The sequence below is a fragment of the Accipiter gentilis genome, chromosome 8 (genome assembly GCF_929443795.1).
Source record: "Accipiter gentilis chromosome 8, bAccGen1.1, whole genome shotgun sequence".
In the NCBI taxonomy this organism is placed as follows: domain Eukaryota; kingdom Metazoa; phylum Chordata; class Aves; order Accipitriformes; family Accipitridae; genus Astur; species Astur gentilis.
In genome coordinates, this window is record NC_064887.1 from 477,370 (window position 1) to 502,487 (window position 25,118).

The 25,118-nt window shown below is 41.4% G+C and overlaps 1 protein-coding gene across 1 annotated transcript in view; it reads left to right on the plus strand.

The window, feature by feature from the left end:
• Positions 1–25,118, plus strand: part of ERICH3 (glutamate rich 3) — a gene marked incomplete at its 5' end in the record, with an annotated part of 40,895 nt that overhangs the window by 5,010 nt on the left and 10,767 nt on the right. The window contains 12 exons of the mRNA XM_049807301.1: positions 2,169–2,262; positions 3,636–3,761; positions 4,380–4,451; positions 6,264–6,392; positions 7,048–7,131; positions 7,575–7,730; positions 8,793–9,011; positions 9,680–9,860; positions 11,342–11,528; positions 14,045–14,343; positions 16,852–17,073; positions 24,451–24,954. Of these exons, the coding sequence (XP_049663258.1) occupies positions 2,169–2,262; positions 3,636–3,761; positions 4,380–4,451; positions 6,264–6,392; positions 7,048–7,131; positions 7,575–7,730; positions 8,793–9,011; positions 9,680–9,860; positions 11,342–11,528; positions 14,045–14,343; positions 16,852–17,073; positions 24,451–24,954 (2,273 nt within the window). The remainder of the gene's footprint in view (positions 1–2,168; positions 2,263–3,635; positions 3,762–4,379; positions 4,452–6,263; positions 6,393–7,047; positions 7,132–7,574; positions 7,731–8,792; positions 9,012–9,679; positions 9,861–11,341; positions 11,529–14,044; positions 14,344–16,851; positions 17,074–24,450; positions 24,955–25,118) is intronic.

Sequence of the window (25,118 nt, forward strand, 5' to 3'; positions counted from 1 at the left end):
TGCATGGTCTGGTTCTCTATGTTTTCTGGTCTTACAGTTTCTCACCAATAAGTAGAAGAGAGATGCAATTTGTTCACTTTGGATTGTTCAGTGTATGCATTAAAGAGAATCTTTAGTATATTGACTTGGGAACTGGAAAAGACTTGAGAGGTTCTTGCATTTCATTTTTATTGCTCTGGATACAGAAGAGGACTTGTGCACCCCTACATCAGGGGTCTTTAAAGAAGATTAGCAGAAAGTAGTCTAGCCCAACCGTTCTGCCGCTGCGGCAGTGTAGTCCCACGAGTCTTTTAGACTGAATGGCACTTCGTAGTGCCGTAGAGCCGTCGTAGTACCGGCTGGTTGGTCTCTTTAAAATCTTGGGAGCACAGTGTGGCAAAAGAGATCCGGGTCTTTAGCTTTGACCTGTGCAGGTCAATACTGAACCGAGTGATGAGTTGCCCAGTGTCTGTGCTTTCCAGCCCAGGAGGGGCTGGGATCTCGAGAGAGAGGCACTGTCTCTCACCGCTCAGCTGTCTTCTGATACCCTGCTTTGGGTGAGGACTCGTTTCTGTGCTTCCAGCACAAAGCATACTCTGCACAGAAAGACCGAGGTGGTGAAAAGGTGGCAGCTTGCCGAGTGCCAGAGCAATAGCATGTCGGGATCCATGCAGACAGACAAGTGTGCTTGCTGGCCTGTCATGCAAACTCTTTGGTTTTCTGCGGAGTACATTTGTTTTTTGTTTAGCTTGAGCAAATCGGTCACATACAGTAGATCTGATGAATTTTGGTAAAATGTTGTAGCTGTATTTATAGGGGGAAAAAAAGAAATATTCTCATCAATGTAAGCTGCACTTCAGACAAACTGCTGCCATATGGTGACAGCCAGCAAAAACATACTACAGTAACATATGCTTTCTCGCCTGTAAATACCACAAAAGTAATAAATCTTGTCCTGTACAAGTTTTGTGCAGTTGAATTTACAAATATGTTTGTGGGACAAGCATTCTTGACTGCTTATTTAAATAAATAGTGTAGAGTCACTGCTGCGTTCAAATAAATGGTCCCTGAAACAGACAGCACAGTTCCTAATCTTGCTGTCATGGATTAGTTTTCCTGAGTGGTTTGTGAGTTCTGTTGGTGTAAAGGCCAAATTGAGAACTGTTTTTTGAAACAGGCTTTTGTGTTCATGAACAAATTAGTGGTTGGCCAGACAACATTTTAACAGACACGTGGCTGAATCCCAGTTGAGAAAATGGTTCAAAATAGGAGGGAAGTCTTAAGTGTCTTTGTTGACACCTGAAATGGAAGCCACTTAGTTTTCTGTGTAGGCCTTCCAAGTGATGAATTCGATAGGCAGTCCCTCTGATGGTGGGATCATTAAAGAAGAGGGAAGTGCCATAAAGAAGTGGATGGAAATGTGGATACTGAAGGAGGCTTTGGCTGAAAACACAAATCGGTAGTCTTCATCAGGACAAAGATTTGCACCCAAGTTAATAACATGTATGATAACTCTCAAGCCAGTGAAAATACTGCGGAAAGTGTCCTGTCTTAAAAATATGTTTTGGTGCTAGCAGTTTCTGCTAACATAAGTAGACTGAAGAAAGCAATTTTTTTTATGTTAGATACCAGACAATAATGGCGAGAGCTGGCAATGAAGACTACAGGAAAATTCCTTTGCGTAGATGAAGTCTGGTCAGTGATGTGCCGGAGGTTGGACTAGATGGCCTCTGGAGGTGCCTCCCAACCCAAGTTATTCTTACAGGTCTTTGCAAAAGCTGCCAGAAACTCCATCGCTGCCCTGTCTATCATGAGTTAGGAGGTGGCAGAAGGAACTGACCTGCCGAAGGTCAAAGTTTATTGTCTGAGGAGGCTGTTGCAGGAGCTGGTCTTGGAGGAGACCTTCAGGGCTGGGCTCTGTTGGACCCCGTGCCTTAGTGGTGGTACGCCGTTCAATGCTGAGCTGCTGTATCTTATGTAGAAGTCGCTTGTTTCTGATATGAATCTTCTGGAGGCAGTAGGATGTTGCTTTTATATAATCTAATGGGCATTTATCTGACAAAACACTGGACATGATTCATCATGACAACATTTTGTGCAGCAAGCTATTGGGTAGGTCTTTGTAAATGAAGCTGTAATAAATTGCCTATCAAGGGGATTATATGCATCTGTATTGATTTTTATTTCAGATTTCTTGCAAGCTACAATAGTCTTACAGACAAACACCTGGTTGGATATTTCAGCAATATCAGGATAAGACGACATCTTCAGAGATCAGGACTGGTGAGATTGAAAAGTTTCCTTTTCCGAGAAAAAAAGAAAAGAATTCTTTGGTTTTTTTTAATACTGCACAAGTCAAAACACTGATGGTTCTGTTGTTTATTTGTTAGAAGTATGTGTTTTCATTGGTAAGAATTTGACCAGCTAGCCAAACATGTGAAGTTTTATTGTGCCAGATCAAAGCCACATGATCACACTGTGACTGAGGGTGGGTTTGTTTAATCAAAGCACCTCCCACTGCATTATTATCTACCATTGGTCAGCAAGATATTGCAGGGACGCAGACCTGTGGTGCTTAAGGCTGTGCTACTGGAGTCAGAATGACAAAAAGACAGGTTAAACTAAGTTTTGAGCTTAGCTCCGTGTGCTGAGTGGTTTTGGACGACACTAGCGACAGCTGAGGACATCCTGTAGCTGGCACTGAGCATGTTTCAGGACAGCAGGGTCCAAGGGCCACCTGGGGCTATGAAGATGCTGGCATGAGGGCTGCTGGTGGGTGATGATCGCACACTAGAAGTGATGTGCTAACAGTCAATTTGGAGGCCATGCTCCATAGAATATCACGCTTATGCTTCCACTGCACCTTCTGTACTGCAGCAGTCATAATGCTTATCTGCATGAAACTGGGAACAGTGGCTGACATGGATTGATGGTATATGTAAATACCGGAGAGCCTCAGCTTAGTCCTGAACTTCTGCTCGGTAATGCAGTTTCAGTAAGTTATTACACATGGCACTGTATTACTGCACAATTACGGTGATGTGAGAACATTTGTCAATCTGTTTGTATTTCACATCCAGGCAGAAGAAGATATTTCATGGAGAGGTTTTGATAAATTTGGAATGTTTTTATGTTTTTGCTCCATATTTCTTTTTGCTTATTGGAGTTTGCCTCTGTAAAATCTTTCAATCTGGAAACATACAGAATCGTATTGATTCTCCTAGGTTTGTAAAACTGTGAAATCTAAGCATCTTTGGTTCTAAAGGAAAACTGAAGGATTTGGTAAAGGTGAATGTGGTGAACATTTTTAAAACTACTTATGCACTCCTAGGTGTGACTCTGTTTAGCACAGGAAGGCAAGTATTTAATTTCTCTCCATTGACTTGGGCAGTGGCCCATGAAGAGTAAGGCTGATGCCTCAGCTGTTAGGAAATGTGATTGCTGTTCTGCTGCTCTTTTCATTTGGCTGATGGGGTCCATGGGGTCAAAGAAACTACAATTCTCTGCTGGGATGGTGAGTTCCAGCACAATGGCAGAAGCAGAGGTGGTACCTAACTGGGAAGAGAAAGAAGTCTTTCTGGGAAATTGCACTCTCTTTAAAAACATACTTTATTCTGTCTTCTCCTTTTTAGTTACATTATATTTGTTTACGGCAGATCTCAAGGAGTGGAAGAATAATACCTGAGAAAGAATACCGGCTAAATGCTATGAGGAGGGATCACCAGAGATATGTCCAGGAGTGCCTGGCTCATGCCATATTTCATAAGGTCCTTGACATGGAGGTATGTGTTTACTAGTGATGTGTAAGCCTTTTCAGATACTTCCCTACTGATGGCCAGTGGCTGTTAACTCATACTGAACTGTTTTCCATAGCTGTGCCCTCATGCTCCCCTGAAAGGCTCTCTCTAGCTGGGAAAAAGGACAATCTTTGTGCTTGATGTCCCCCATATGAAATCTCCATTGGCCTCTGGTTGTTAAACCATACTGTCATTAGAACATACACTGTCCTGGCTCACGTACTGATCTTTGGCAGTCATCAGATTATGGGATGATATTCACAGGACCAGTTTGCTTAAAAAAAAAAATCTAATCAAAACATAATAGCTTGAACATGGTTATATATCTTATCTGAGTACAAAATTTGGGCACATTCGTGTTACGTATCAAGAATGGAGTTAGTCCCTGCAACTTTACAAATGCTCAGTTGTTCCCTTGCCAATGTTAATATACGCAGGTGTAATGCAAGTGGTTTGAATCAATAGTAGTTTTATGATAGGGCTCAATGAGGGTAATGACCAGGGAGCAGGCACGTGATAAGCAGAACAGAAGCAAGTGTTCTTACATTCATTGACATCTCATAATGTCAATTAATGAGATTTCTCTTTCTCTTACATTGATAGCGTCATCATCAGCTGGAAATAAAAAGGAAACTTGAAAATTCTGTGAGGAAGGAGAGGGTGCAGAAAATCAAGGTAAGGCTTGAGTGCTACTGAGTACTGATGGGACATGGCAGTTTTGCCCTGTGTTAAGTAGCAGCCATGAGTCAGGCCAGAGATTCATTGAGCCAAGTGTTCTGTCTCTGATGTTTATGGAGAAAGTACAAGAAACAGGCAAGTAGAGGATGATCCTGTCCCAAGTTACGTCTCCTTCTTCCTCTATCCAGCAGTTGAGGAACTTCCATTCATGCACCTAATTGCTTTTGAATCTACTTACTATTTTGGCTCTGCAGTGTTCTTGGTTGTGGAATTTAATTATGAGTTGTATGAAATGGTGCTTCTTGCATTTCTGCACAATAATTAATGTGTCTGCTCTCTGATAATTCTGTTTGATGCTCTGTTGTTCTTGTTTTGAAAAAAGTTAATAATTGTTCTCCTTTTCCAAGGAATTTGTGATTTTATATACCTTTTTCATATTCCTTCTCAGTTTTCCAAGTTGAAGACCCTCTGTCTGTTGAATCTTTCATACATGAGCCATTCCAGGCTTCTCATTACTGTTGCCATTTTGTTACCTTTTCTACTTCTACTATTTCTGTTTTGAAATGGGGAACCAGAACAGGATGAATAATTCAAGATATGTGTTGCAGTTCTGCTGCTAGTAATTCTAGACACTATCTGCTTTTGACTGCTGCTGAGCACTGAGCTCACATTTTCAGTTGTTGGCCTCTCCACATGATATTTAGCAGAACCAGCATGTAAGTAATGAAAAGAGGTTTCAGAAATCTTCACTTTGGTGTCATGTAGATAGAGATTGATTCTGTAGTTATTGGTCATGGAAATCCCACAGAAGTCAGTGGTTCTTCTCCCCCTGAAGTCACTTGGACTCATATGGGAAAAGTTGTTCCAGTTTTGGCTGAAATATACTCAAATTCTTATTTCTTTATTAGGAGCCTGAATACATTGAGAAGAATGCATTGAGAAGCTAGCTGCTTCTTTAAGCAGTTGAAAAACAATGTCAAATCTTTTTCATTTTAAATAACACATGTATGAGCAATTTATCAGGTAAAGAAAGGAGGAGCTTTTACTGAAAAACACTGATCACTATGGTAATTGGAAAGACATTGTTTGCTGACTGAGCTCCTGCTGGTAGAAAGTCACCACAGTGGAAGCAGCGATTAAGGCACCCTGTCAAGGGTTTCTGGACTTGGATAATTTTGGAACATAAGCCAAAACAGCTTCCTTCAGTGAGAAGCGTAAGGGAGACGCCTGCAGATATGTGATCTGTATCTTTGCTGTGATGCCACACTGGGACACAGGAACCTGGCTGGAATTAGCAGTGTAATTTAATTCTCACCTCAAACATTCAGTGAATTCGGCTGAGTAGCTAAAAGGAAAGGAGAAAGACAGATGACTGGACAAGGGAGGGTGAAAGACAGAGCTGTCTATTTCCAGAAGGGTGGTCAGCCCAACGTGGAGTTTTTGAGAAGAAAAGGTAGGGAGGGGCAGCAGTCAGAGCAAGTAAGTGGCAGATGCACTCAAATTTAAAAAAGAAAGAGACCTTCAACCAAACCAAGAATTGGGAGATGCACAGGAACAGGCAGATGAATTGAATTTGGGGGGATCAGCAGCTGGAGAAGGCTGCAGGGAAATGAATCAGAGGTGGGAATAAGCCTTTTCCCTCATCCCTCATTCTCTCCATGATTTCCTTTCCTTTCTTAACCAGGTGTTGCATTGGGTCTAGGCAAGCTGGTCATCATAGCTGTCCAATGAAAGACAGACGGAATACAAGCTCAGACATTGCTGTTAGCATATTTAGTACCTCAGAGACATAAATTTCTATTCTTTTAGGTGGAACAATCCAGAAGATCAGTGGAAGGTGCTAGCCCTATGCGCCCCCCCCATCCACCACTTGGTCCAAGAAGTCGTTATGGGCTCCATCCTTTAGTGGCTGGGGAACCAGCTAGTCACTCACAACTGGTGAGTTTCGCCAAATGCTATAATGGGAGCACATACAGCTGAAAGCGTGCGCATGTGTCTATGAAATCTGTGCTTAGTCTAGAGCACTGACTGCCCTGATTGTTCCAGATTAGGGCCTCATCCTTCATCACTTGAAGCTGATTTCCCATTTGCAAGATTGGGTGATTGAAGAGAAATCTTGAGAAGCCAATGTTGCAGGAATGGCACATCAGAACCTAGAAAAAAATAGCTTTGCTTTGTGATAAATCTGCTTTAGTCTTTCCCTTTTACCTGCCTTGTCACCCAAGGTTAGGCTGATATCAGTACATTAAGTATTGTCAGTGAAAACTGTGGCTGTAGGCAAGTTTACACATCGTAAAATCCTGAAAGCAATGGAGGTCTTTTAGAAAACAGAGTTGAAGGGGTGCAGTAAGACTAAAGCTCATTCCAGAAGGCCGTGCTTTGGAGCTCTGGCTCAGAAGCCTCTTACTCTCTGTTAACAGGCAGAGAAGGAATGTTAATACACTCTTGAAATATAATGATAACTGAAGTCTGCGGTCAAAGGTCAAATATATAGTTCAGGTTTAACTGGTTCTCCATTTCATTAATGATAATTGATGCAGACTGAAGAGAGACTTTCAGTCCTGAATGACTTTTTCCTCTCCATCCCGTACAGAGGGCACCTGGACCTGTAGTCGATTATAATGGTGGACATCCTTCTCATCAACACCGATCCAAGGAGCCTGCCTTTTCTAAGATGGTGAGTTAACTCAGTTAAACAGTTTTTTTAGGGTTTTAACATTTTAACTTGGTATTCTGATGGGTATACAAGGAAAAGGATCAACTAAAAATGTCAGAAAAATGCTGAGTATTGAACAAAAATAGGCATGCTTTTGTCTTGCATCCTCTCAGTGTCCATATGCTGAAGTCACCAAAACACAGCACAATGGTACAGTTCTGTGAGTTCATTATATTTGCTTCAAGGCTGCACTCTGAAGAGGCAGTAGCAAAACCTGTATTTATGGCCAAGAGTTATTTTGGATGCTCCAGTTTTTGGATGCTCAATTAGAGATGCCTAAAGGGAGGCATCAGAATCACTCATCAATTCCAAATATCTTGATCAGTGCTATTTTTTGTTGATGCTGCTCTGCACTGGAAACTATAGGCTGAGATTTTGTAGCTGTTTTCTTTTTCCTTTTCTAGACTTCCTGGCGACCAAATACAGCTCCTGGAAATATGCAGCACCCACTGCGCCTCCAACCGCTTCGCAGCTGTGCTGCAGTGGGGTCTGTACCAAAGGCTTCCAGCTCTAAACAAAAGTGCCACATGCTTGAACATGATCAGCAGTTTGCCAGTGGGGTGAGGCCATAGTTCATTCTGAAAATAATATAATTTTAGGGGCAGCTTTATAATACTGCTTTAGTACTGTAGTTCCCAGAACTGCATACTGCAGGCCACATGCTTCCAAATTGTCATCAGCTTTTACTTAAACTCTCCTTTTTAACCTCCTCTTAATTTTCAAAACATTATCTTACTGGTCTAATGCCCAGTTCTTGATCACAGCCAGGAAAAATGTGGTGACTTATCTTTTATAGTATAAAATCTCTCTGCATGCAAAATTTTCTCTATATATAGATCTTCTGTTATGTAGAAAGGGAGGCAGCCACCTGGTTAACACCAATAACTCAGGAATATTTTCACACAGTCTTACAAGTTTTCATCTTCATCTACAGCTGCAAAGTCATGATCCTTTCTCCAAGAATTTGCTGGCACTATCTATGTCTGCTCAAATTACGGGTGATTTAAATGGTTTCTTTAATGCTCATTACTGACAAAACAGCTAAATTGGTCATAGATGATGAAGACATGATGCAGAGCTCAGATCCAGAGCATGCAACTTTTGCAGCATTTATTCTCTAGAGATGTCTTGCTTTTCAGGGTCCTGGTTCTCTGTTTGCATTTCATCCTGAAGGAGGAGTAAACCTCCACTACAACTGGGAACAAAGCATTTTGAACTACATTTTGTATAACTGATGCCAAATGATGTTACCATTGGAAGATTCTGGCTGCTTTGGAATTTGCTTGCCAGCTGAGAGAACGCAGCAGTGCTGTGGGGTTGTGCAATATTCTGTCTGCTTGTGATCAGAACCCTGCATGGTTACAAGTAGTACATGGTTTACAATGTTGTATAATCTATGAGGGTGACATTTCCAAGGAATCTGCCTGTTGCTTTGCAAATTAAAAGAAATGGTTTTAGCACAGAAATGTTTTCATGAACAAAATTGCAAGCACCAAGTTAAGGAATTGTTCTAGAAGTATGTGTGTTGCTAAATGTAAAGAGCAGTCAAACCGTGGTTAGTTCAGTATGCTTGGTAGCTATTTGTGCATAACCTATTTAACCTGGTTAAAATGTTTTTGCAGGGGGAGAAGAGTGGGTTAAGACTTAAGAATTCAATGGAATATGTGACTGGTACATCCCCATATCAGCTCCCTGTCATTAACAATTATGTGATACCAGTGCCACCTCCCCCCCTGCAAAAAGGAGACAAGAGCATAACTGCGGTGAGAAATGGGGTGCACAGAGGCAGGCGGTATCATCCCACCACTGCACCAAATGATGTCGAACAACTTTTAACAAAGGTAAGTTATCTCTGTGTACTTCTCTGTTTATGTATAGGTATGTTACCTTCCTCATTGGTGTATTTGCCTAATGCTGAAAGATGTGTATACCTAGTTTACATAAAGATTTACTGAATTTTTGAAAGAAAGAAAATTTACAACTATTAAAATCTATAACTGCCACCCATCTCTCTATATACTAAACTAAAACATTTGGTGTTTTTCATCAGTTGGGGGGAAAAAAGGTGCTTGAACAAAAAAACCATAGCACTCTTACTTAAAGCCTTCCATCTTAGCCAATCTGATCCTGTCTCTGACCGTATCTAGTACCAGAACTTCAGAGGGATATATGAAATGCCTTTAGTGTATGGAAACTTGATCTGTTACACTGCATCTCCAGCCAGTTTTGACTCCTGTAAAGGAAATCGTAGGAACCCAGGACTGGGAGGGACAATATGGGTCACTAGACCTCATCCCTGCAATTTTGGGCAGTTCAATGCAATGGATTTTCAGTCCAAAATATTTTCCTGCCCTTCTGCTCATTACAAAACACTTTCCAATTGAAGCAGCTCAAGGCCTATCTTAAAAGATTGGAAGCCTCAAGTGTATGCCGCATGTACATGATCTTTATGTTCACCTTTTGTAAGAGTTGGAAGCTGAATGCACTTTTTGTGTATTTCCTGCTGCAGAATTCTGGAGGATTCCCTAAGCCCTCGTTACGCAGCAATGCATTTGTTACCATGGTCTTTCTAGGAAAAAATGTGCATTTATCTCACGATGATGCTGATTACAGAGACGAAATCAAAGTCTTTCAGCAGCATTGTGGAGGAGAAAACCTTTGTGTCTACAAAGGCATGCTACTGGAAGGAGGTAAGGATAAAGAGTCAAAGAGTTCATATTGATTCTGGCAACATTATTTTTTATTGGCTAAAATGTCGAAGTGGTATCAAAATGATTTCAGCTGAACTCAGTCAAGATACGTGCATTCAGGGATTTTTATACCATCTGTCTCCCCACTAAATCTGGATCTACTGTTTCATGATTGACAGCGAGGTTACAATTTTGCAAATTATGGTAGAATGAATTTAGAGAATTGATTTAACAAAATGGTGTAGCTTAGATTAATTTTGTATAGAGATGTATTGTTAATAAAGTAGTTGTAGCAGTAAACTGTCCTTAAATAGGGGTTATCTGTTTCTGACTTGGTATAATACATCAGTGCATGTTGCTTATTATTCCAGAAGGAAAAGTACGTAGTGGGGGCCCAATTCACATCTCTTTTACATGAGTGCAATTCCATCACACCAGGAAAAGGTGAATTGTGTTCTGGGAAACTGGGAAGAGGGAATGGCTGGGAGATTTTCACTTAGGAGGAGGAGTGATTCCACAGATTATACCCCTCATTCCAGCTCACAGAACCCCCTGGTTTGCATTTGCATTTTCACTGGATATGGGAAGATGGTGCAGAGATCCCTGCACTTCAGCCTGACCCCTGAGGTTATGGGTGCACCGCAGTGTGCCTGTGCATCTGGTTAGCTGTGTCCCAGCTGTGCAGAAGGTGTCCTTTGTGTGTGCTCCTGTTGTCTGGAGCCCCATTCACACCTACCAGGGAACCCGCCGGAGTGCAGCATGGCTTCCTCCCCGCTGGTGTGTGCTCAGTTTACTTTGGAAGGATGCTATGACTTGTGGGTGAAGGGAGCGCAACCCAGTCCCACCTGGCATGGAGCTGGGTAGCAGCCTCAGTGCCCTTAAGGCCTGGATACCGAACTGTGCCCTTGCAGAGTAGTCTGAAATGGCTCCAGAAACAGCATCTTTCAGCTGCTCAGTGTTCTGTGAGTATGACCGTATTAGTGTAGGCCCAGCACCACTAGTAGTGCAGCTGTACTGATCGGAGCCTGCTCGCACTCTGCGAGGTGCTGCACTGAGGAACGTGCGCATTACACTGCAGGAGCTCTGACATACTGCCGTACTGCACCACGTAGACACACGCCAGGAATCCTGAGCTTTCTGTGCATCATGTACACTCCTACAAGGCAAGCGGCAGAGTTAATTTTTTTGAGACAGGAGGCTCTGGTTTCTGTTCTGCTGTAGCAGGGAGCGGCCAAACTGACGATGTGTTAGCTTGTCACAGGGGTGTCCAGCTTGGTACTCCTGGGTCAGGAAGAGACAAGGCTGTTGTGTGGGAAGGAGGTGGAGTTTTACCAGCTAATTAATACAGCTGAGAACCAAAGTACCTGACCTCAGGGGGCTGGGTGCTTTGGTGGTGATGCAGAGGAGATACAACAATTGCAACAGGCTGACAGTAAAGCATAACCACCTTCTTTGAACCCTTTCCTTTCTTGTGATTACAGAGACCTTTCAGTTTGTCTCAAAGAGGCACCGTGGTTTCCCATTCAGCCTCACCTTTTTTCTGAATGGGATGCAAGTGGACAGGTTGAGCTGTTGCTGTGAGTACAAACATCAGAAGCGTTCCAGGCTGGGAGGCAGACATGGATACTTCAGGTTTCTCAATGTGGAGGGAGCATCTCCTTGCTACAGGTATGGAGATGTATACATGTTGCTCACAAGGATTTAGCAGCCCAGTCATTAGACAGTTTGTCCCTTGCTTCCTCTTTTTCAATCTTTCTGGCACCCCACAGCTCTGTAGAGCCTGGTCTGTTTCTCAGCACCCCTTGAAATGTGCAGAATTGAGCTTATCCTTCAGGGTCCCACATCCAAGGATGCCATCAAAGTCAGCTACTTTTGTGCTGCCTCTTCAGTCACTCTGTGGAGTACGCACAGCAATGGACAGTGTTTGCCCTGGATCTGTCAGCTTGTCAGGAGGCAGTCAGCACTTCCTCAGCAGTCAAGTATGGAGGAATAGGAGTGGGGTGGTATACATATGCCACTTGCATGTTTCTGGTGGAAGTGATAGTGAAATAAATATCAAGAATGCTGCTTGGTTAACTGTAGTTTTCACAGTTTTCTTTGTGATTGTGAGAATAAGATAATTTATTTTTAAACAGCTCTGCCTCTAAGGTGGGGTTCTGCTGTAATACCCCTGGCTGCAGAATAAGACAGTACTGAATGTTATCCATGCTTCAGAAAGCAAATCCGTGCAGAAGATTCTCAGGTTTGGGCAAAAGTCAATGTTGTGAGCAACAGCTGTGGCTTTGCCAAGAAGCTTTAATTTTAATAAAATTTGCCTTTTGTGTGATTGTTAAGTCATGCCGGACAAGTAAACTTCTGCACACATGGATAATTTTAAAACTTTATGTTCTTTTCATAAGTAATTTTTAAAAAAGCGGCAAGCAGTTGGAAGAAGAGAACCTCCACAGAGCTGTGCTCTATTTTTTCAGATAAGGAAGGACCAAATTCTAAGGAAGAAAATTCTACTTTTGTACCATATTTTTCCTACTCCAATCTAACATTGAACATGATTTATGTAAACGTATTACTTAGTATGTTTAAAGTAGTGAAAAACTTCTGAATTCAGAATGGATATAGTGGCTGTAGAGTTTAGGAAATGACCAAATCTCAGCTTTTGTGTGATTTCTAAAAAGATTTGAAGTGCATTTTCTGAATTATTATAGTCTCCAGATATTGGTTAATTTCTTCCTGAGTCTTCCCCACTTTCTGTCCCCCTTCCCCTCTTATTATTAGTGATATCTGTTTTCCTGTCTCTTGTCAGTCCAGCCAACCTTATCTGGTGACTAAAAAACATTTCCATTAACCAGATTCTCCCCATAAATGACAACTATTTTCACATCTCCTTCAGGTCAAACGCAGTCGTATTTGTTTTCCGCTTTGAGTATGACACCACATCCACAGATTAAATACCCACTCTGATTCTCAGTAGAGATCCCAGTTGATTTTCCCTGTTGGGTTAAGGCTATTGGTTCACAAAGAGGTGATGCCGCGGTGATTTCTACAACAATGCTGTGATCCTTGCACCAAGAGTTTTCTGCTGGCCTGGGTCCAGCATTTCTGTACATTAGAAGTGCTTCAATTATCTCAAAGGTCCCTGGAAAAAATACCAGGAACAAGTAATTAAAAGGTAGGACTGTTTTCAGAAATTGTCACATTTACATTTTATGCCTGCAAAACTGAAAGATTTCTAGACTGAATGACTGTAGGATATTTCACAGTAGTTTGTAAACAGCTGGAATGTGAGGGGAGTTGCAATCAAGCCTTACATAAAAAAAGCAGTTTTGGGGGAGGAAGAGATTTTAAGACATAGTTGTCTCTAAAGAAAATACGGTTTTCCAGAGAGATTTGTGATTAGCTAAAGTGAAAGTTCCAGTTTCAGTTTCATCCTGTGCTTGCTGATTTGAATCAACGTACTACATACAGCATAATGTCCTGACACTCATGGGTGGTGTAGGGTGGCTTTTCATGTCTGCGGTTAATCAGGATTAGGAACTCTAGTTTCTTATATGAGCCTCCTAACCACAAGATAGAGAAGCTGTCACTCCATTTTACACAAGAGGAGCAGTCTCAACAAGTCATTCAAAATGCTTTGTTTTCCAACTGTTTGGGTTTCTGTTAGGTAGGAAAACCAAACAGAAACCGAAAATAATTCAATTTCAATCTCCCTCTTACCCTGCAGTTACTAGACACAACAGACAAATTAAAAAAAAAAAAAAGTCTTACCCACAAAACTTGAGTTATCACTTTGCTGTGTGTTACAGCAGGATCTGGATCCAGCACACATCTGACTTGGAGCTTGTCTGCCTTTCTCAGTGGTTAAGTCTTCACAGATCACGCTTGGTGTAGCTTGAAATTAATGGGCACTTATAACTTTGATTTTAATCTGTTTATACTTCAATTGTCACCTTTAAGGGTGGACAGCGTTACTCTCCTTCAAGGAAGAACTGCACCTGTGTTAGTGGAGCTCTTGAGGATTTCAGGGTGCTTCTCCAAGTGAGTCATTATCAGTAACCTTGTCTGAGTGGCAATGCAGAGGCAGATAGGTACACTGCTGATAATGAGTGGAATAGCTTGCTGTGTCTGCTGCCCTTCCATTGTTCACAGAAAGAAAAACGTGGTACTTTCCAATTCTTGTTATTTTATAGGTGCATTATTGCAATGGGTCTGGACAAAAAGCCATCCCCTCCCAAGAGAAAGATAGAGGAGGACCATGAGGAAAAGCATGTGGGTTCCTGGGGAGATGGAGTGCGCAGTGAGCCAAGTAAAAGCAGTGTTGAGCAGAAACCAAGAAAAGATTCAGTGTTAGTCATCTTACCAGGTCACGAAGCAAGTGTGGAAGCTGTTGAGGACAAAATGGAGACTGGACAGGAATACAGAAAAGAAGAAAGGAAAAAACTATCTGATCGTGAGAGTGAAGATAGTCAGGAAGACACCGGTAAAAATGGTACAGTATTCCATAACACAAGCAGGGGATGAAAAATGGGAGAGGATGATTCTGGAGAAGGTACGGGATTGTGGGCCTCCCTCCTCATCTGGGGCATCCTCTCTTAGGACACCTCATCTGTGAGAAAAGTGATGCCTGTGACTGGGCAATAAAATTAGTGGGGCTCCTTTCAGCCAAGCAACAGGATGAGAGGGTTTTGCAAGAGCCAAGTAAGTGAGTAAGAAAGGTCTGAGAGGCTGAAACAGGAGCCTGAGGTAGGTGGGAAGGCAGGAGGAAAGTGGGGCACAGTGAAGGAAGGAGGAGAATGGCAGCAGGTGGAGGACAAGTAGAGCAGAAGGAAGAAGTGGGACTGGGTGTGGGTAGGGAGACAGTGGGCTCCTAAGGGAGACAGGAGGTCAGCGTCAGGTGAATGGAGAGAAGATGGTGAACATAGGGGCAGGAGGTGGAAAAGCCTCCTGCTGCCTGATTTGAGATGGATGGGAGGGAGGGATGAACTGTGGAGGGGAGGAGGCCAAATGCTGGATGCAGAAGGGGAGGGAAGGTGGGAAGAGCACATAGCAGCAAAATGTCAGCAAGATTCAGCACTGGCGGAAGTATTTTGGTCTTTTCTCCTGTCTGTTGCTAGTGGGAGTGCAGTGCTTTGTTCATCTAAGGCTCTTTCCAGTCCCTTCTCCACCACCCTGCCCCAGGCACTGCTTACCCGACAGCTGCCCAAACCTCCAGTTTTCTTGCTTGTCTGAGCGTTCATTCCCTCTGCTCCAGGTCTACCAGCTCACCTTTCTTGCCTTCTCTGCTCCGACCCCACTGGGGCTATTGTCCTTTCCCATTACCAAATGCTCCCATTGCCTGGTGTAGCTAGCTGACCTTGCCTCTTGTGCTTTAAATCTTGTTTCTTTTGACAGAGATTTAAAAAGAAAGACCAGAGACAGGCTGCCCTTGCTGAAAGTTTGCTCAGGGCTGTTTCTTGTGGCAGGCAAATATAATATTTGTGGTATAAAAATGATCCGTGGCAGCTCCAACTGGATGCTCAGAATGTGCCGTTTCCTCAGTGCCACCTAAGGCCAGTCCCTGTTGCCATCAGGATGCTTATGCCTCTGCCTTCCCCTACGGGAAGAGGCGGTGAGGTCAGCCTGTGCCTTTACTCACTCCTTATTATAAAGTTTTCTTCAGAATAAGTCAAGTTTAGAGAGGGATTTTAATTCCTACTTCCTATTTCTATTTTTACTTTCATAATTCTGCAGTGCTACTGCTCAGCTTCCTCATTAGTCCCTGTGGATGTGTGTTTGTCATTAATCAAGCCTTTTTCCTTCAGGAGGTGGGCACCTTTCTGACAGTTACCTAAGGAGGCCTCACTTCCAACAATGCAGTTGGAATCTCAATTGGTTTTTAATACAGAAAGTACATCTCCTTATTCCCTTAATTCTCATTGTCTGGGTAATTGTTTATTTGCCTAATTGGTTCTGCATCAGATACTCTTCATTTCTGTCCTTGGCATTCTGTCACTTCAGTACTTTAAAAGTACTGATGGAAAGAAAAAGAGGTGAGCAATAAAATCTGAAAGGTGAGAAATTATGGCCATGAGAGACGGCTGGTGTGTCAGCAGTGACAGCTCTCCTTCACATTTTAGGTTTGTTGCCTCTGCTGCATGCGCAGTGAGCTAGTGGTAGCAGTGGAATTACTGAATTTTAAATGGCAACCACTGACATCACTGTGCATGCTGGTGCCTGGGATTTTAAATAGTGCAGCCTTGGCTGGAAAGGGAAGGATTCTTTAATGCATATGCATGAAGACAGTCTTTACCTATAGATCTGAGCAAAGTTATCTATCAAATGTTACAACTTGTCAGGCTAGTAGCCTGGGATGAAATCCCAACCACGTTGATGTAAAAATGGTAATTCTGCCGTAAGCTTTATTTGTACTAGGATTTCAGCTGGGACCTGAAGGAGCATATTAGAACAGTGTGATAACAGAATGTACCTCTGCAGCACCCTTTGGCTGGATTTAATTAATTCCTTTAGTGTGTAAGCCACTTCTTTGCTAATTAGCCATGTCAATTCCCATTTATCTTACTTTGCACTACAATATATTACCTTTCTCTAGCTTTCTCTATTGCTTGTATTTTTTTCATCACAAGAAGTTTTTCTCCTGTAATAAAAGACTGTCTTGCATTTTATTTTTGCGTTTGCCCAGCGCTCAGTTTTTCTAGTCCTTTCAGTGACTAATGATTTTGTTTGTTTTGTTTTTAATGTACTAATCATACTTGATGCATCATTCAGTACCTTTACTGCATTTTTGCTACTCTATCTATGAAGAACATGATGCTTTTTTATGATAATGTGCTCTTATGATTCCTATCTGTGGTCTTAGATTCTCTCATGGCTTCAAAAAGACTGAGCAAATGCAAAGGCAAAAGGAGATTAATGAAGTTAAACTCTGTCTACTTAAAAAGAACTTTTATTAGTTGTGAAATTCCATTTCCTGTCTCACGGTATGGTTCTTTTATTTTAGAGTATGATGAAGATTTTGAAGCAGATGAAGAAGTTCATGAAGAGGGACAGACTGGTGATCAAATGAATGGAATGTCAAAGTCATCCTCAGATGATAAAAAACATAATTTAGGCTATGAAAAGGAGAGTAAAACCTCATCACCAAAGGCACTGCAGGCCTCTGATGGTGAGAAAGATGAAACTGATGGATATTCTGACAGTGACTCCGAGGATGATAAACAAGGTTAGTTTTTTTCATGAGGCTTACAGAAGTTGACTTGATGCATGTTTTACATTTTTTGCATGCCCAGTACGTATGTTGTGTCTGCATAGGGAAAAACTATGCAATTTCTACTGAATTGGTAAAAGATAGCTACTTCATCTGTTACTAATTCTACCATCCATCACTGAAATACAGCTAAACCCACTGGCAGTGTAAGCGTGTGCCAGCTCACAGCAGACTTTGCTGAACTATTTAGTTGCAGAAATGGAGATGGAGCCAGTCAGCAAATTAGCTCTAAATACTTGGGCAGATCAGCACTTCATGGCAGTGGTCACTGACATCTGAGAAGCTATGACCACTTATACCTGCTGAGGATATGCACTTTTATCTGAGAAGTCACCAGGAAACCTGACATACCACCTTGTATTTTAGAAGCGCTATCTTTAATGGCCCTGAATAATCAGAACCTCAGCTTTGTCCTCTGGTACATCACTGACACTGTCCTGGCTCAGGGAGGAAACACCATCAGTTCAGCTGTCCCTTCTGCCTGCAGCGCTTAGGCAGTTTGTGAGGGTCCTCGTTCAAGTCTGGCTGTGAATGAGTAAGGGTCGGAGTCAGTAAGTTAGTCTGTGATTCTTGATCCAAATGTAGGTACAAAACTGTGCAGTGAAGTGTCCAATGCCATTATTATTATTAATTCAGAAAGATTAAACTGTTCTGGAGTAAATTTCTGTAGAATAAGTGATGTTTTCTGTCATTCACATTTTTGGATCAGCACTTTTAACGTCTAGTATATTAACTGTTGGCCTTCATGCAGTCCAAGCTGTGCATCTTCATAAATAATCCCACAGAAAACTTGCAGGCAATTTCTCATTTATTAGATGACCAATAAAATTCCATTCACCACGTGGTGAATAAGGCAGAAGTGAACTGCCTCTTCCCTGTGGCAGTGTTTTATTTCTCTCTAACATTTCTCCTCTATGGCTTTGTTAGATCCTGAACTGACTTAACGTGCCTCTTGCTTGTCATAGTGTACCAAGATTTCTCCATTTACTGCTGTTTTAAAATTAATTACTTTATATTCCTTATATTTGGCAGTCCTATGTGCAAACTGTTTCTCAAGTTAGATGGAAACATTACTTTCACATTTGTATTTCTAGGTGAATTAAGCAAAGGTAATACAGCTGTTTCTGAAAAGGTTGCAGCTGCAAGAAAGATCCAGTCTTTTCATAGAAAGTATAAAATCCACCAGAAACTCAAACCAGGTTTGAAACATCCTTGCTTATAAAATCATTGCAGTGATCAAAAAGAATCTTAATTTTTGTTTTCTCATCATAATCAGAAATAGCTTGTGATTCATGAATAATCAGTAGAATTAAGCATTCTTTTCTGCTTGTTAGTGTATGGCATTACGAACTTTTTTGTGACTTTAATCAGCTGCTTCTCAAGCTCTAGCAATATGTGATGATCAACTGAAAGTGTGTGGATGCATAGATATGTGTAGGTGGAAAGGAACAGGTAACTGTACGGGCCTTTCATGGCTACCCGTACATTAAGACCTTTTCTAAGGGCAACCGTTATTCACCTTTGTTTATACTGGGATGTAATAATGCTGCATGCACCAAAACTCACTAATTCAATATAAATTTTTCTGATGAGGGGAAAAGGCTGTTGGGAAGCCACCAAATCTTGAAATACGTACATGTAACATCAGCAACAAATAGTGTATAATAGCTAGTCATCTAGGCAGGTGTTCCTCACCTATCAGCTGGCAGGCACGGCTAAAGTTTTTCAATTTGTATTTGTCATGTCTTGCTTTGTTCTCCTTTAGTGCAGTAACTCAGGACATGCGTTCAAATCATTTACATTCTTTGTGGTTTTAAATAAGACAGGTTTAATCTTCTTTCTTAGCAGCCTGATTTGCTGCTTCTATCTTTTACATCAGCACACTAATACGGCGTTCATCAGTTATTACTTGCATCTCATTTGGCAATCAGCAGTGGGCCATAAGTGTCCGGTGCTGAGCAGCATTGCCTCCGTGGAAATGAGGGAAGCTGTTTTCAAAGGTGTTTCTTGAGAAGCTCATGACTTGGAATCAGTTTTCCCTTTGGCCCACATGAGCTTTGACTTCTTAACCTTTTCACCATGACTTTTGGAGAAAGGAGGCAGAGAAGCTGGCTTTACTTCATTATCCCTATTGTTTTTGCTGAGGATGTGAGGAAGAGACAGGTAATATTCTTATTTGGCATTTGGTATTTTAGTGTAAGGAGTGGTTACCTAAATATTGGAGGGGGACCTAAAGGGGCTTTTAGAAGTCTAAATATATATGTACAATACATAATGGAAGAGACATGGATTTGGAGCTAGGAATACTGGTGGAAAAGCCTTTTCTGTGATCACTGGTTATATTGTGAATGCACCTGTTCTGTGCTCTGAGCTCTGTTTGACTGCTCCCTGTAGGTGTAAATGACTGTCAACAAGAGGAGCAGTGCTTCCAACATTTATCTTCTTGGGGCAGGAAGCCTGAAGCAGTTCTGCAGTCCTTATTTACCATTAGTAAATGGTAGACTGCAACATTAGATAAGGATGTTTTAAGGTTACTGCTAGCTTTGCATGGCATTTCAGATCACTGGAATTTTGAATTTCTAGGGACTTTGTGTTTAAGTTTGAAGGTCGGGATGATCATTTTGTTCTGGCTGTAGTGATTAATTTTTAAAGAGATTTCTACGCTCGGGGTGGTAGAAGTATTCAGAAACCAGTTGGTATCTGCTCCTTTGCACTTGCACAGAATGGGTTTACAAACAGTAAACAGTGGAACCCAAACTAGTGCAGGGCATTTCTTTCTGTATGAATAGGAAATCTGTTGTAGGAAGGGTTTGTCATCTTCCAAATGTCTATTTACTGTTTACCTGATGGCATTGAAGTCCTCATCTAGTTTTAACCAGATTTGTTTTTAATCCTTTAAAGAAAATGATAACTTTTTTGCATTGTTTTTGTTAACCACTCTAGGCATTGATACACTGAACACAAAATGCCTGTGATTTTTCATTCCTGTTTCCTGTTTGTTGATTTTTCATATTTTCCCCTTCGTAATGAAATCTTTCTACTTTTTTTTTTCCCACCACTGAACAGAAGAGATGGAGAGAAGGAATAAAAAAGATGTGGGGCTTTCCCAACTGAGATGTAAAATAAATTTATGAAAAGTAAGAATTCATTGGTAATTTTGAGGACAAGAAGAGCTTTCTGTTTGAATGAAGGACCCTTAGACTCTGAAAATAGCATGCATGGAAATATTTCAAGCAACTTTAGTAGCAACTACTAGTTCCATTTTTTAGGAGATTATTAAATTGCCTACTAGGTCTCAGCTGTGGAATATTTTTCTGGATATTCATTATTAAAAAGATTTTTCTTTATTTTAACTTCATTGTTTTTAGTTATGCCTTTTTGCACATTCTTAAGTGGTTCTTTTCCCTCCTTTATGTTTACATTTACAAATTCTCCAAGACAACTTATCCCCTGCCTGAGTTATCATTTTCGTGAATCCTGTGTAGTTTTTCTCCTATAACTGAATCCATATACCTCTTCAATATCCATCTCTTTTCCACTTACGTGAATTGCCGCTTCCCTGATGTATCTAGTTGTGACACAGAGATCTAGAAATTAATATATTGTCTCAGGATGTAAACGTCTATGAAGGAACTCCCTTCCTCAGCCCCTTGAATTTTCTAATGGTGGAGGAGTGGTACTCTGAGTGGGATTCTTTAAACTGTGGTTAAGATTTCTTTGTACAACATGTTTTCTGAACATGCTGCTGGATTACAATTCTGGCATATGGATGGCACATGAGCGAAAGCCACAGTTAGAGAAGGAATTCTTCCTCTTCACCCTTCCACATGAGTGCCTAACTTGTGTGAAATTCTGTGACTATGTATTTTTCAGTATTGAATGCAAGGCCCTGCCGAGGTATAAAGTTCGATGCTCCATAGCACACCTTGCAAAGTCTGGTATTGGTGACAGGGATAGCATAAATAGGGTGTTACTACATTAGCAATTTAGTCCACAAGTTGAGTTCATTTTAGGTGCAGAATCGTTTTGCATCTACTCATGGAGCCATGCACAGCACACAAAAATGCGCTGCTGATGTCCTCAATGCACTTTTCTGTCTGACAGAATCGAGGTTGAGGCCCCCTTGCAGCTTGCACGCAAGATCCTCCAGTGTCTAACGCTGTGCATGCCGAGGGCTGGGAGCTAACGTGAGCTTCGTTGCCTGCCGAGGCAGCACGTGGGTGTGTGATCCTGGAGTTGTAACAGATTGCAGCAAATAAAACCTTGGTCCTTCTCTCTTTGGTAGAGTAGATGCACTTGTAGTGCACATTCAGAGTAGCCCTACTGCCATCTATACATACTGTTTCTAGCTCTCATCTTCATTAAATAATGTTGGGCACATGAAAACTGTTTGGGGAGTTACTTTGCTATTGCGTCTCTTAGCCCTAAGGTATGCCCCACTTCCCCTTACTTTAAAACTGTTGCCTTCTGGACCGGCAAGGCTTACAACTGAGCGTGAGTTGTCAAGCCCACAGTTATACAAACACCCCGTGACTTGATCTCTGCAGTTAGAGATGTCAAGGTTAAAATTGTGAATCTGTTATTCACATGTCTCCTGGAGTCAGTCAACATGGACATTTAATAGTTTGATCTGGTCAAATGGGCCTTTGTGGGAAGTGTTACTGGGGCATCATGCTAGTGTTAGTAACTTATTTTCTCTTGGCTTTCAGAGGATGGCAGAGCTGTGTTGGATTTTAGATCTGTTACTTACAGTTCAGCTCTTGAATTTGTCTTTTGGCACATAAGCAAGGGATTTTATTTACAAAGTTACTGAACACCTGTGGCTGCTGTTAATGTCCATGGCTGCTCAGCCCCGTGAAATCACTCTGCTCCTCTGTGGTATGTACATATGCAGCTAGCTGGCCAGCAGAACGTGTTCAGCTAGAACATTTAGGGAAGTCCCGCTTCCAGCCTTGTTATTTTTTTCTTCGTTTTGTTGTTAGGTGAATTTTTGAAGTGTCGGTGAATTTTTGTAGTGTATGAAATTTCTTTTGTACAGACTGTCCCTACCTTGCAGGGGAGTGCTGGTCACTGGTAGTGCAAACTTCCTTTCTGTCAGGCACCTAGAGGCAAACATAAACCTGTGACCACCTGCTGATTATCCACACCACATGTTTCTGTGTAATTTAATTTTAATTGTTGCTAGCTTCAACTTTCATCTCATTGTGACCTGAAATTCTATGTGCTCTGTACATTTACTGTGCCTTGAATTCATCTGCTGAGCTTTGGACCTGTAATTTTTTTGAAGAACTCACTTACTTTAAGTTAAGCATGTGTGCTAGTGTTGGTAGACCAAGATTTTGGATAATAAGCTTTTGGGCATAGAAACTATGTTTTTGTGTTTCGGTAACCAGTACACTAATCCACTTGTAGCCTGTGAGTGCTGCTATAGTAGAAATAACATACTAATAGTACTGGGATCTGGATTTTTATGAGTACATGCTGTGGATGGATTTTGTCTCATCTTAGTTCAGTATATCATTACACTTATTCAAGTGTGTTTGAATTCATAAGGCCCCTTGGGCCAGTTCAGCCAGCACATGGAGTTTTAGAATAATATACAGATAACTGAAGTGCCAAAGATGTTACTTTTGCATCCAATATTATGAATCAGACATAAGTAAAGAGCATGTAAGAGAGACCTTGGCATTCAAATCCTTGTGGACCACAAGCCTGTGAATAAATTGGAAAGAATCACTGACAATTCCCATAGTACAATATGTAATCTGCATATTGGAGTTCTCTGAACTTTCTTGTTTATATTCTTGTAAGTGTCTTTAGGAGCGATGCTGTTTTCTGGGAGTCTAAACATACCTACCATTAGAACAGAGGTGCAAATCCAGTGAGGACTGGAAGTGACTGAGAGTCATTACAGGTGATGCCTCTCTGGTAATTTGTGCCTGAAAGCCATTGCAGTAGAGATCCTAGAAGATGGATGTCCACCTCACATTTGGTACTACTCATTATCCTTGCTGCCAGTCTCTGCGAAGATGACAGAATGAGCGTACACCTCAATAACTTCCCCAGAGATGTAGGCAGCTTCCTTGCACCATCACTAAAGTGTGGAGTTGCACGCTGTTCTTTTTCCTTTGCTACTTTTAAGGAAAATTGAGGAGTTTTCTTGAATCGGTAGTCTGGCATCTACACAAGGCAGTCCATTAATTTAGAATTGCAGTTTCCATTCAAACACACCTTCTTTGTTGTTGTTTTACAATTAATGGGAGTAGTTGACATATTTTAGGGAAGTTTTAGCTTCCATATTTGAGGTTTTTTTAAAAGCAGTCCTGCAAAGTTTTTGTACTACATTGCAGATGAAAAGGATAATTTAAAATATTACAAAAAATTGCAATGAGCCTTCCTCAGATCCACAGAGGAAGAAGAAGCATAGAAGCTGCTGGAAGATTGTGGCTGCAGGAAGAAATAAGGTGGCACAGATTGGCTCCTGTGGCTCTGAGAATAGCTGTTCAGGGACAGACCGTGGGTCCAAATTCTACTTCTGGCCTTTGGCCAGCAGCGGATGCCTAGGAAAAATATAAGAAAAGGGCAAGAATACTGTGGTGCTTCCCCACTGTGTCTTTCCACCCCTGTAATTAGCTTGTGCCAAGAGTGGTCCCTTTTACTTATTAGGCCTAACTGGATTTTTCTTCATTGAGATTGACTAATTTTTTCTTGAACACATATGAGCTGTGGAAACCAGCAATGCTGTGTAGCATTAAGCTCTGCCATTCAGCTAAATATTAGGTGAAGAATTATTGCTTTTTTTTCTCCCCTCAAATTTTTCATTTATGAATTTCATATAATGGTCCCTGTATGTTTCTTTAGAGAAAACAGTGAACTTCATCTCCAGTTCAACTTGAATGGTTTACACATGATTTTGGAGATCTTTATCATATTCACTGAGCTAACAGGAGTGCACTAAAGGGCTGTTGCCATGGCCGAAATCTTTTATCAAATGGAGCTCAAGAAAACTATTTTAAAACCTGTCAGAGTCATATTTAGAGGTGCTTTTGGAGGTGTATTTCTGTGTGGTTGATGGAACTAATCTGGTTCATTTCCATTGTCAGAAAAAAAAGCATGTTAAATGGCTTTGATTTTAACACTTTGATACACCTGGGCAATGTTCCTCTGTTACACTTATTGGGATTTTGTCATGATATCCTCAGGTGGTGTAATTCAGAGATTGCTACCAGATGAGCATCTGTCCCTTTGTGCATAGCAAAGGGAACTAGTGGACAATGAATGAAGATGTTTTAGGGAGAAATACTAAACCAAAATTATGTTTGCTATTTCTAGATAGGAGGCCTGCACACTCTCTCTCATCCGTCAGTACTCAGTATAGCAGTGAAGATGACTCTCATGCTGAAATGATGAAAGATGATGTCAAGGGCAACGAGGAGTATAATATCCAAAGGGCATCTGATAACACAGCACATGCACAATATGGAAACGAGAACAGGGAGAATAAACTGCTCAGAATGAAGGAAAATCAGGAAGCTTTTGCACTGGAAAAGGAAGGAATAGATGAAGCAGAAAAGGCAAAACCAGAAGATCTAACAGCAAGGGAAGATACTGGAGTTTTTCATGAAAATACAATGGCAATACAGTATCAAAGTCCTGCAGTTAATGGGGACCTCAAACAGTCTGGGTCAGTAGAAAGTAACATAGGGGAAGACGGGGAGAAGAATGCAAGTACCAGGAGCGATGATGGGGATGAAAGTTTTCTAGTGTCTTTGGAAAGCAGTATGACAAAAGTTGAGGACAGCAATGAAGAGTCTCCTCAGGGTGATGAAGGAGGTGGTGAGTACAATCCCTCTGCTCAACTGCGAGTGTTGCTGCGAGTGTTGCTGCAAGTGTTGCTGTATTTGCCTTTATACTATGTCAAGGTGCAGCACGGAGAATGCAGTTGGTGGACTGTTTTCAAGCTACTGGTATAGTCTGTACTCCTGTGAGCTAAATAACCA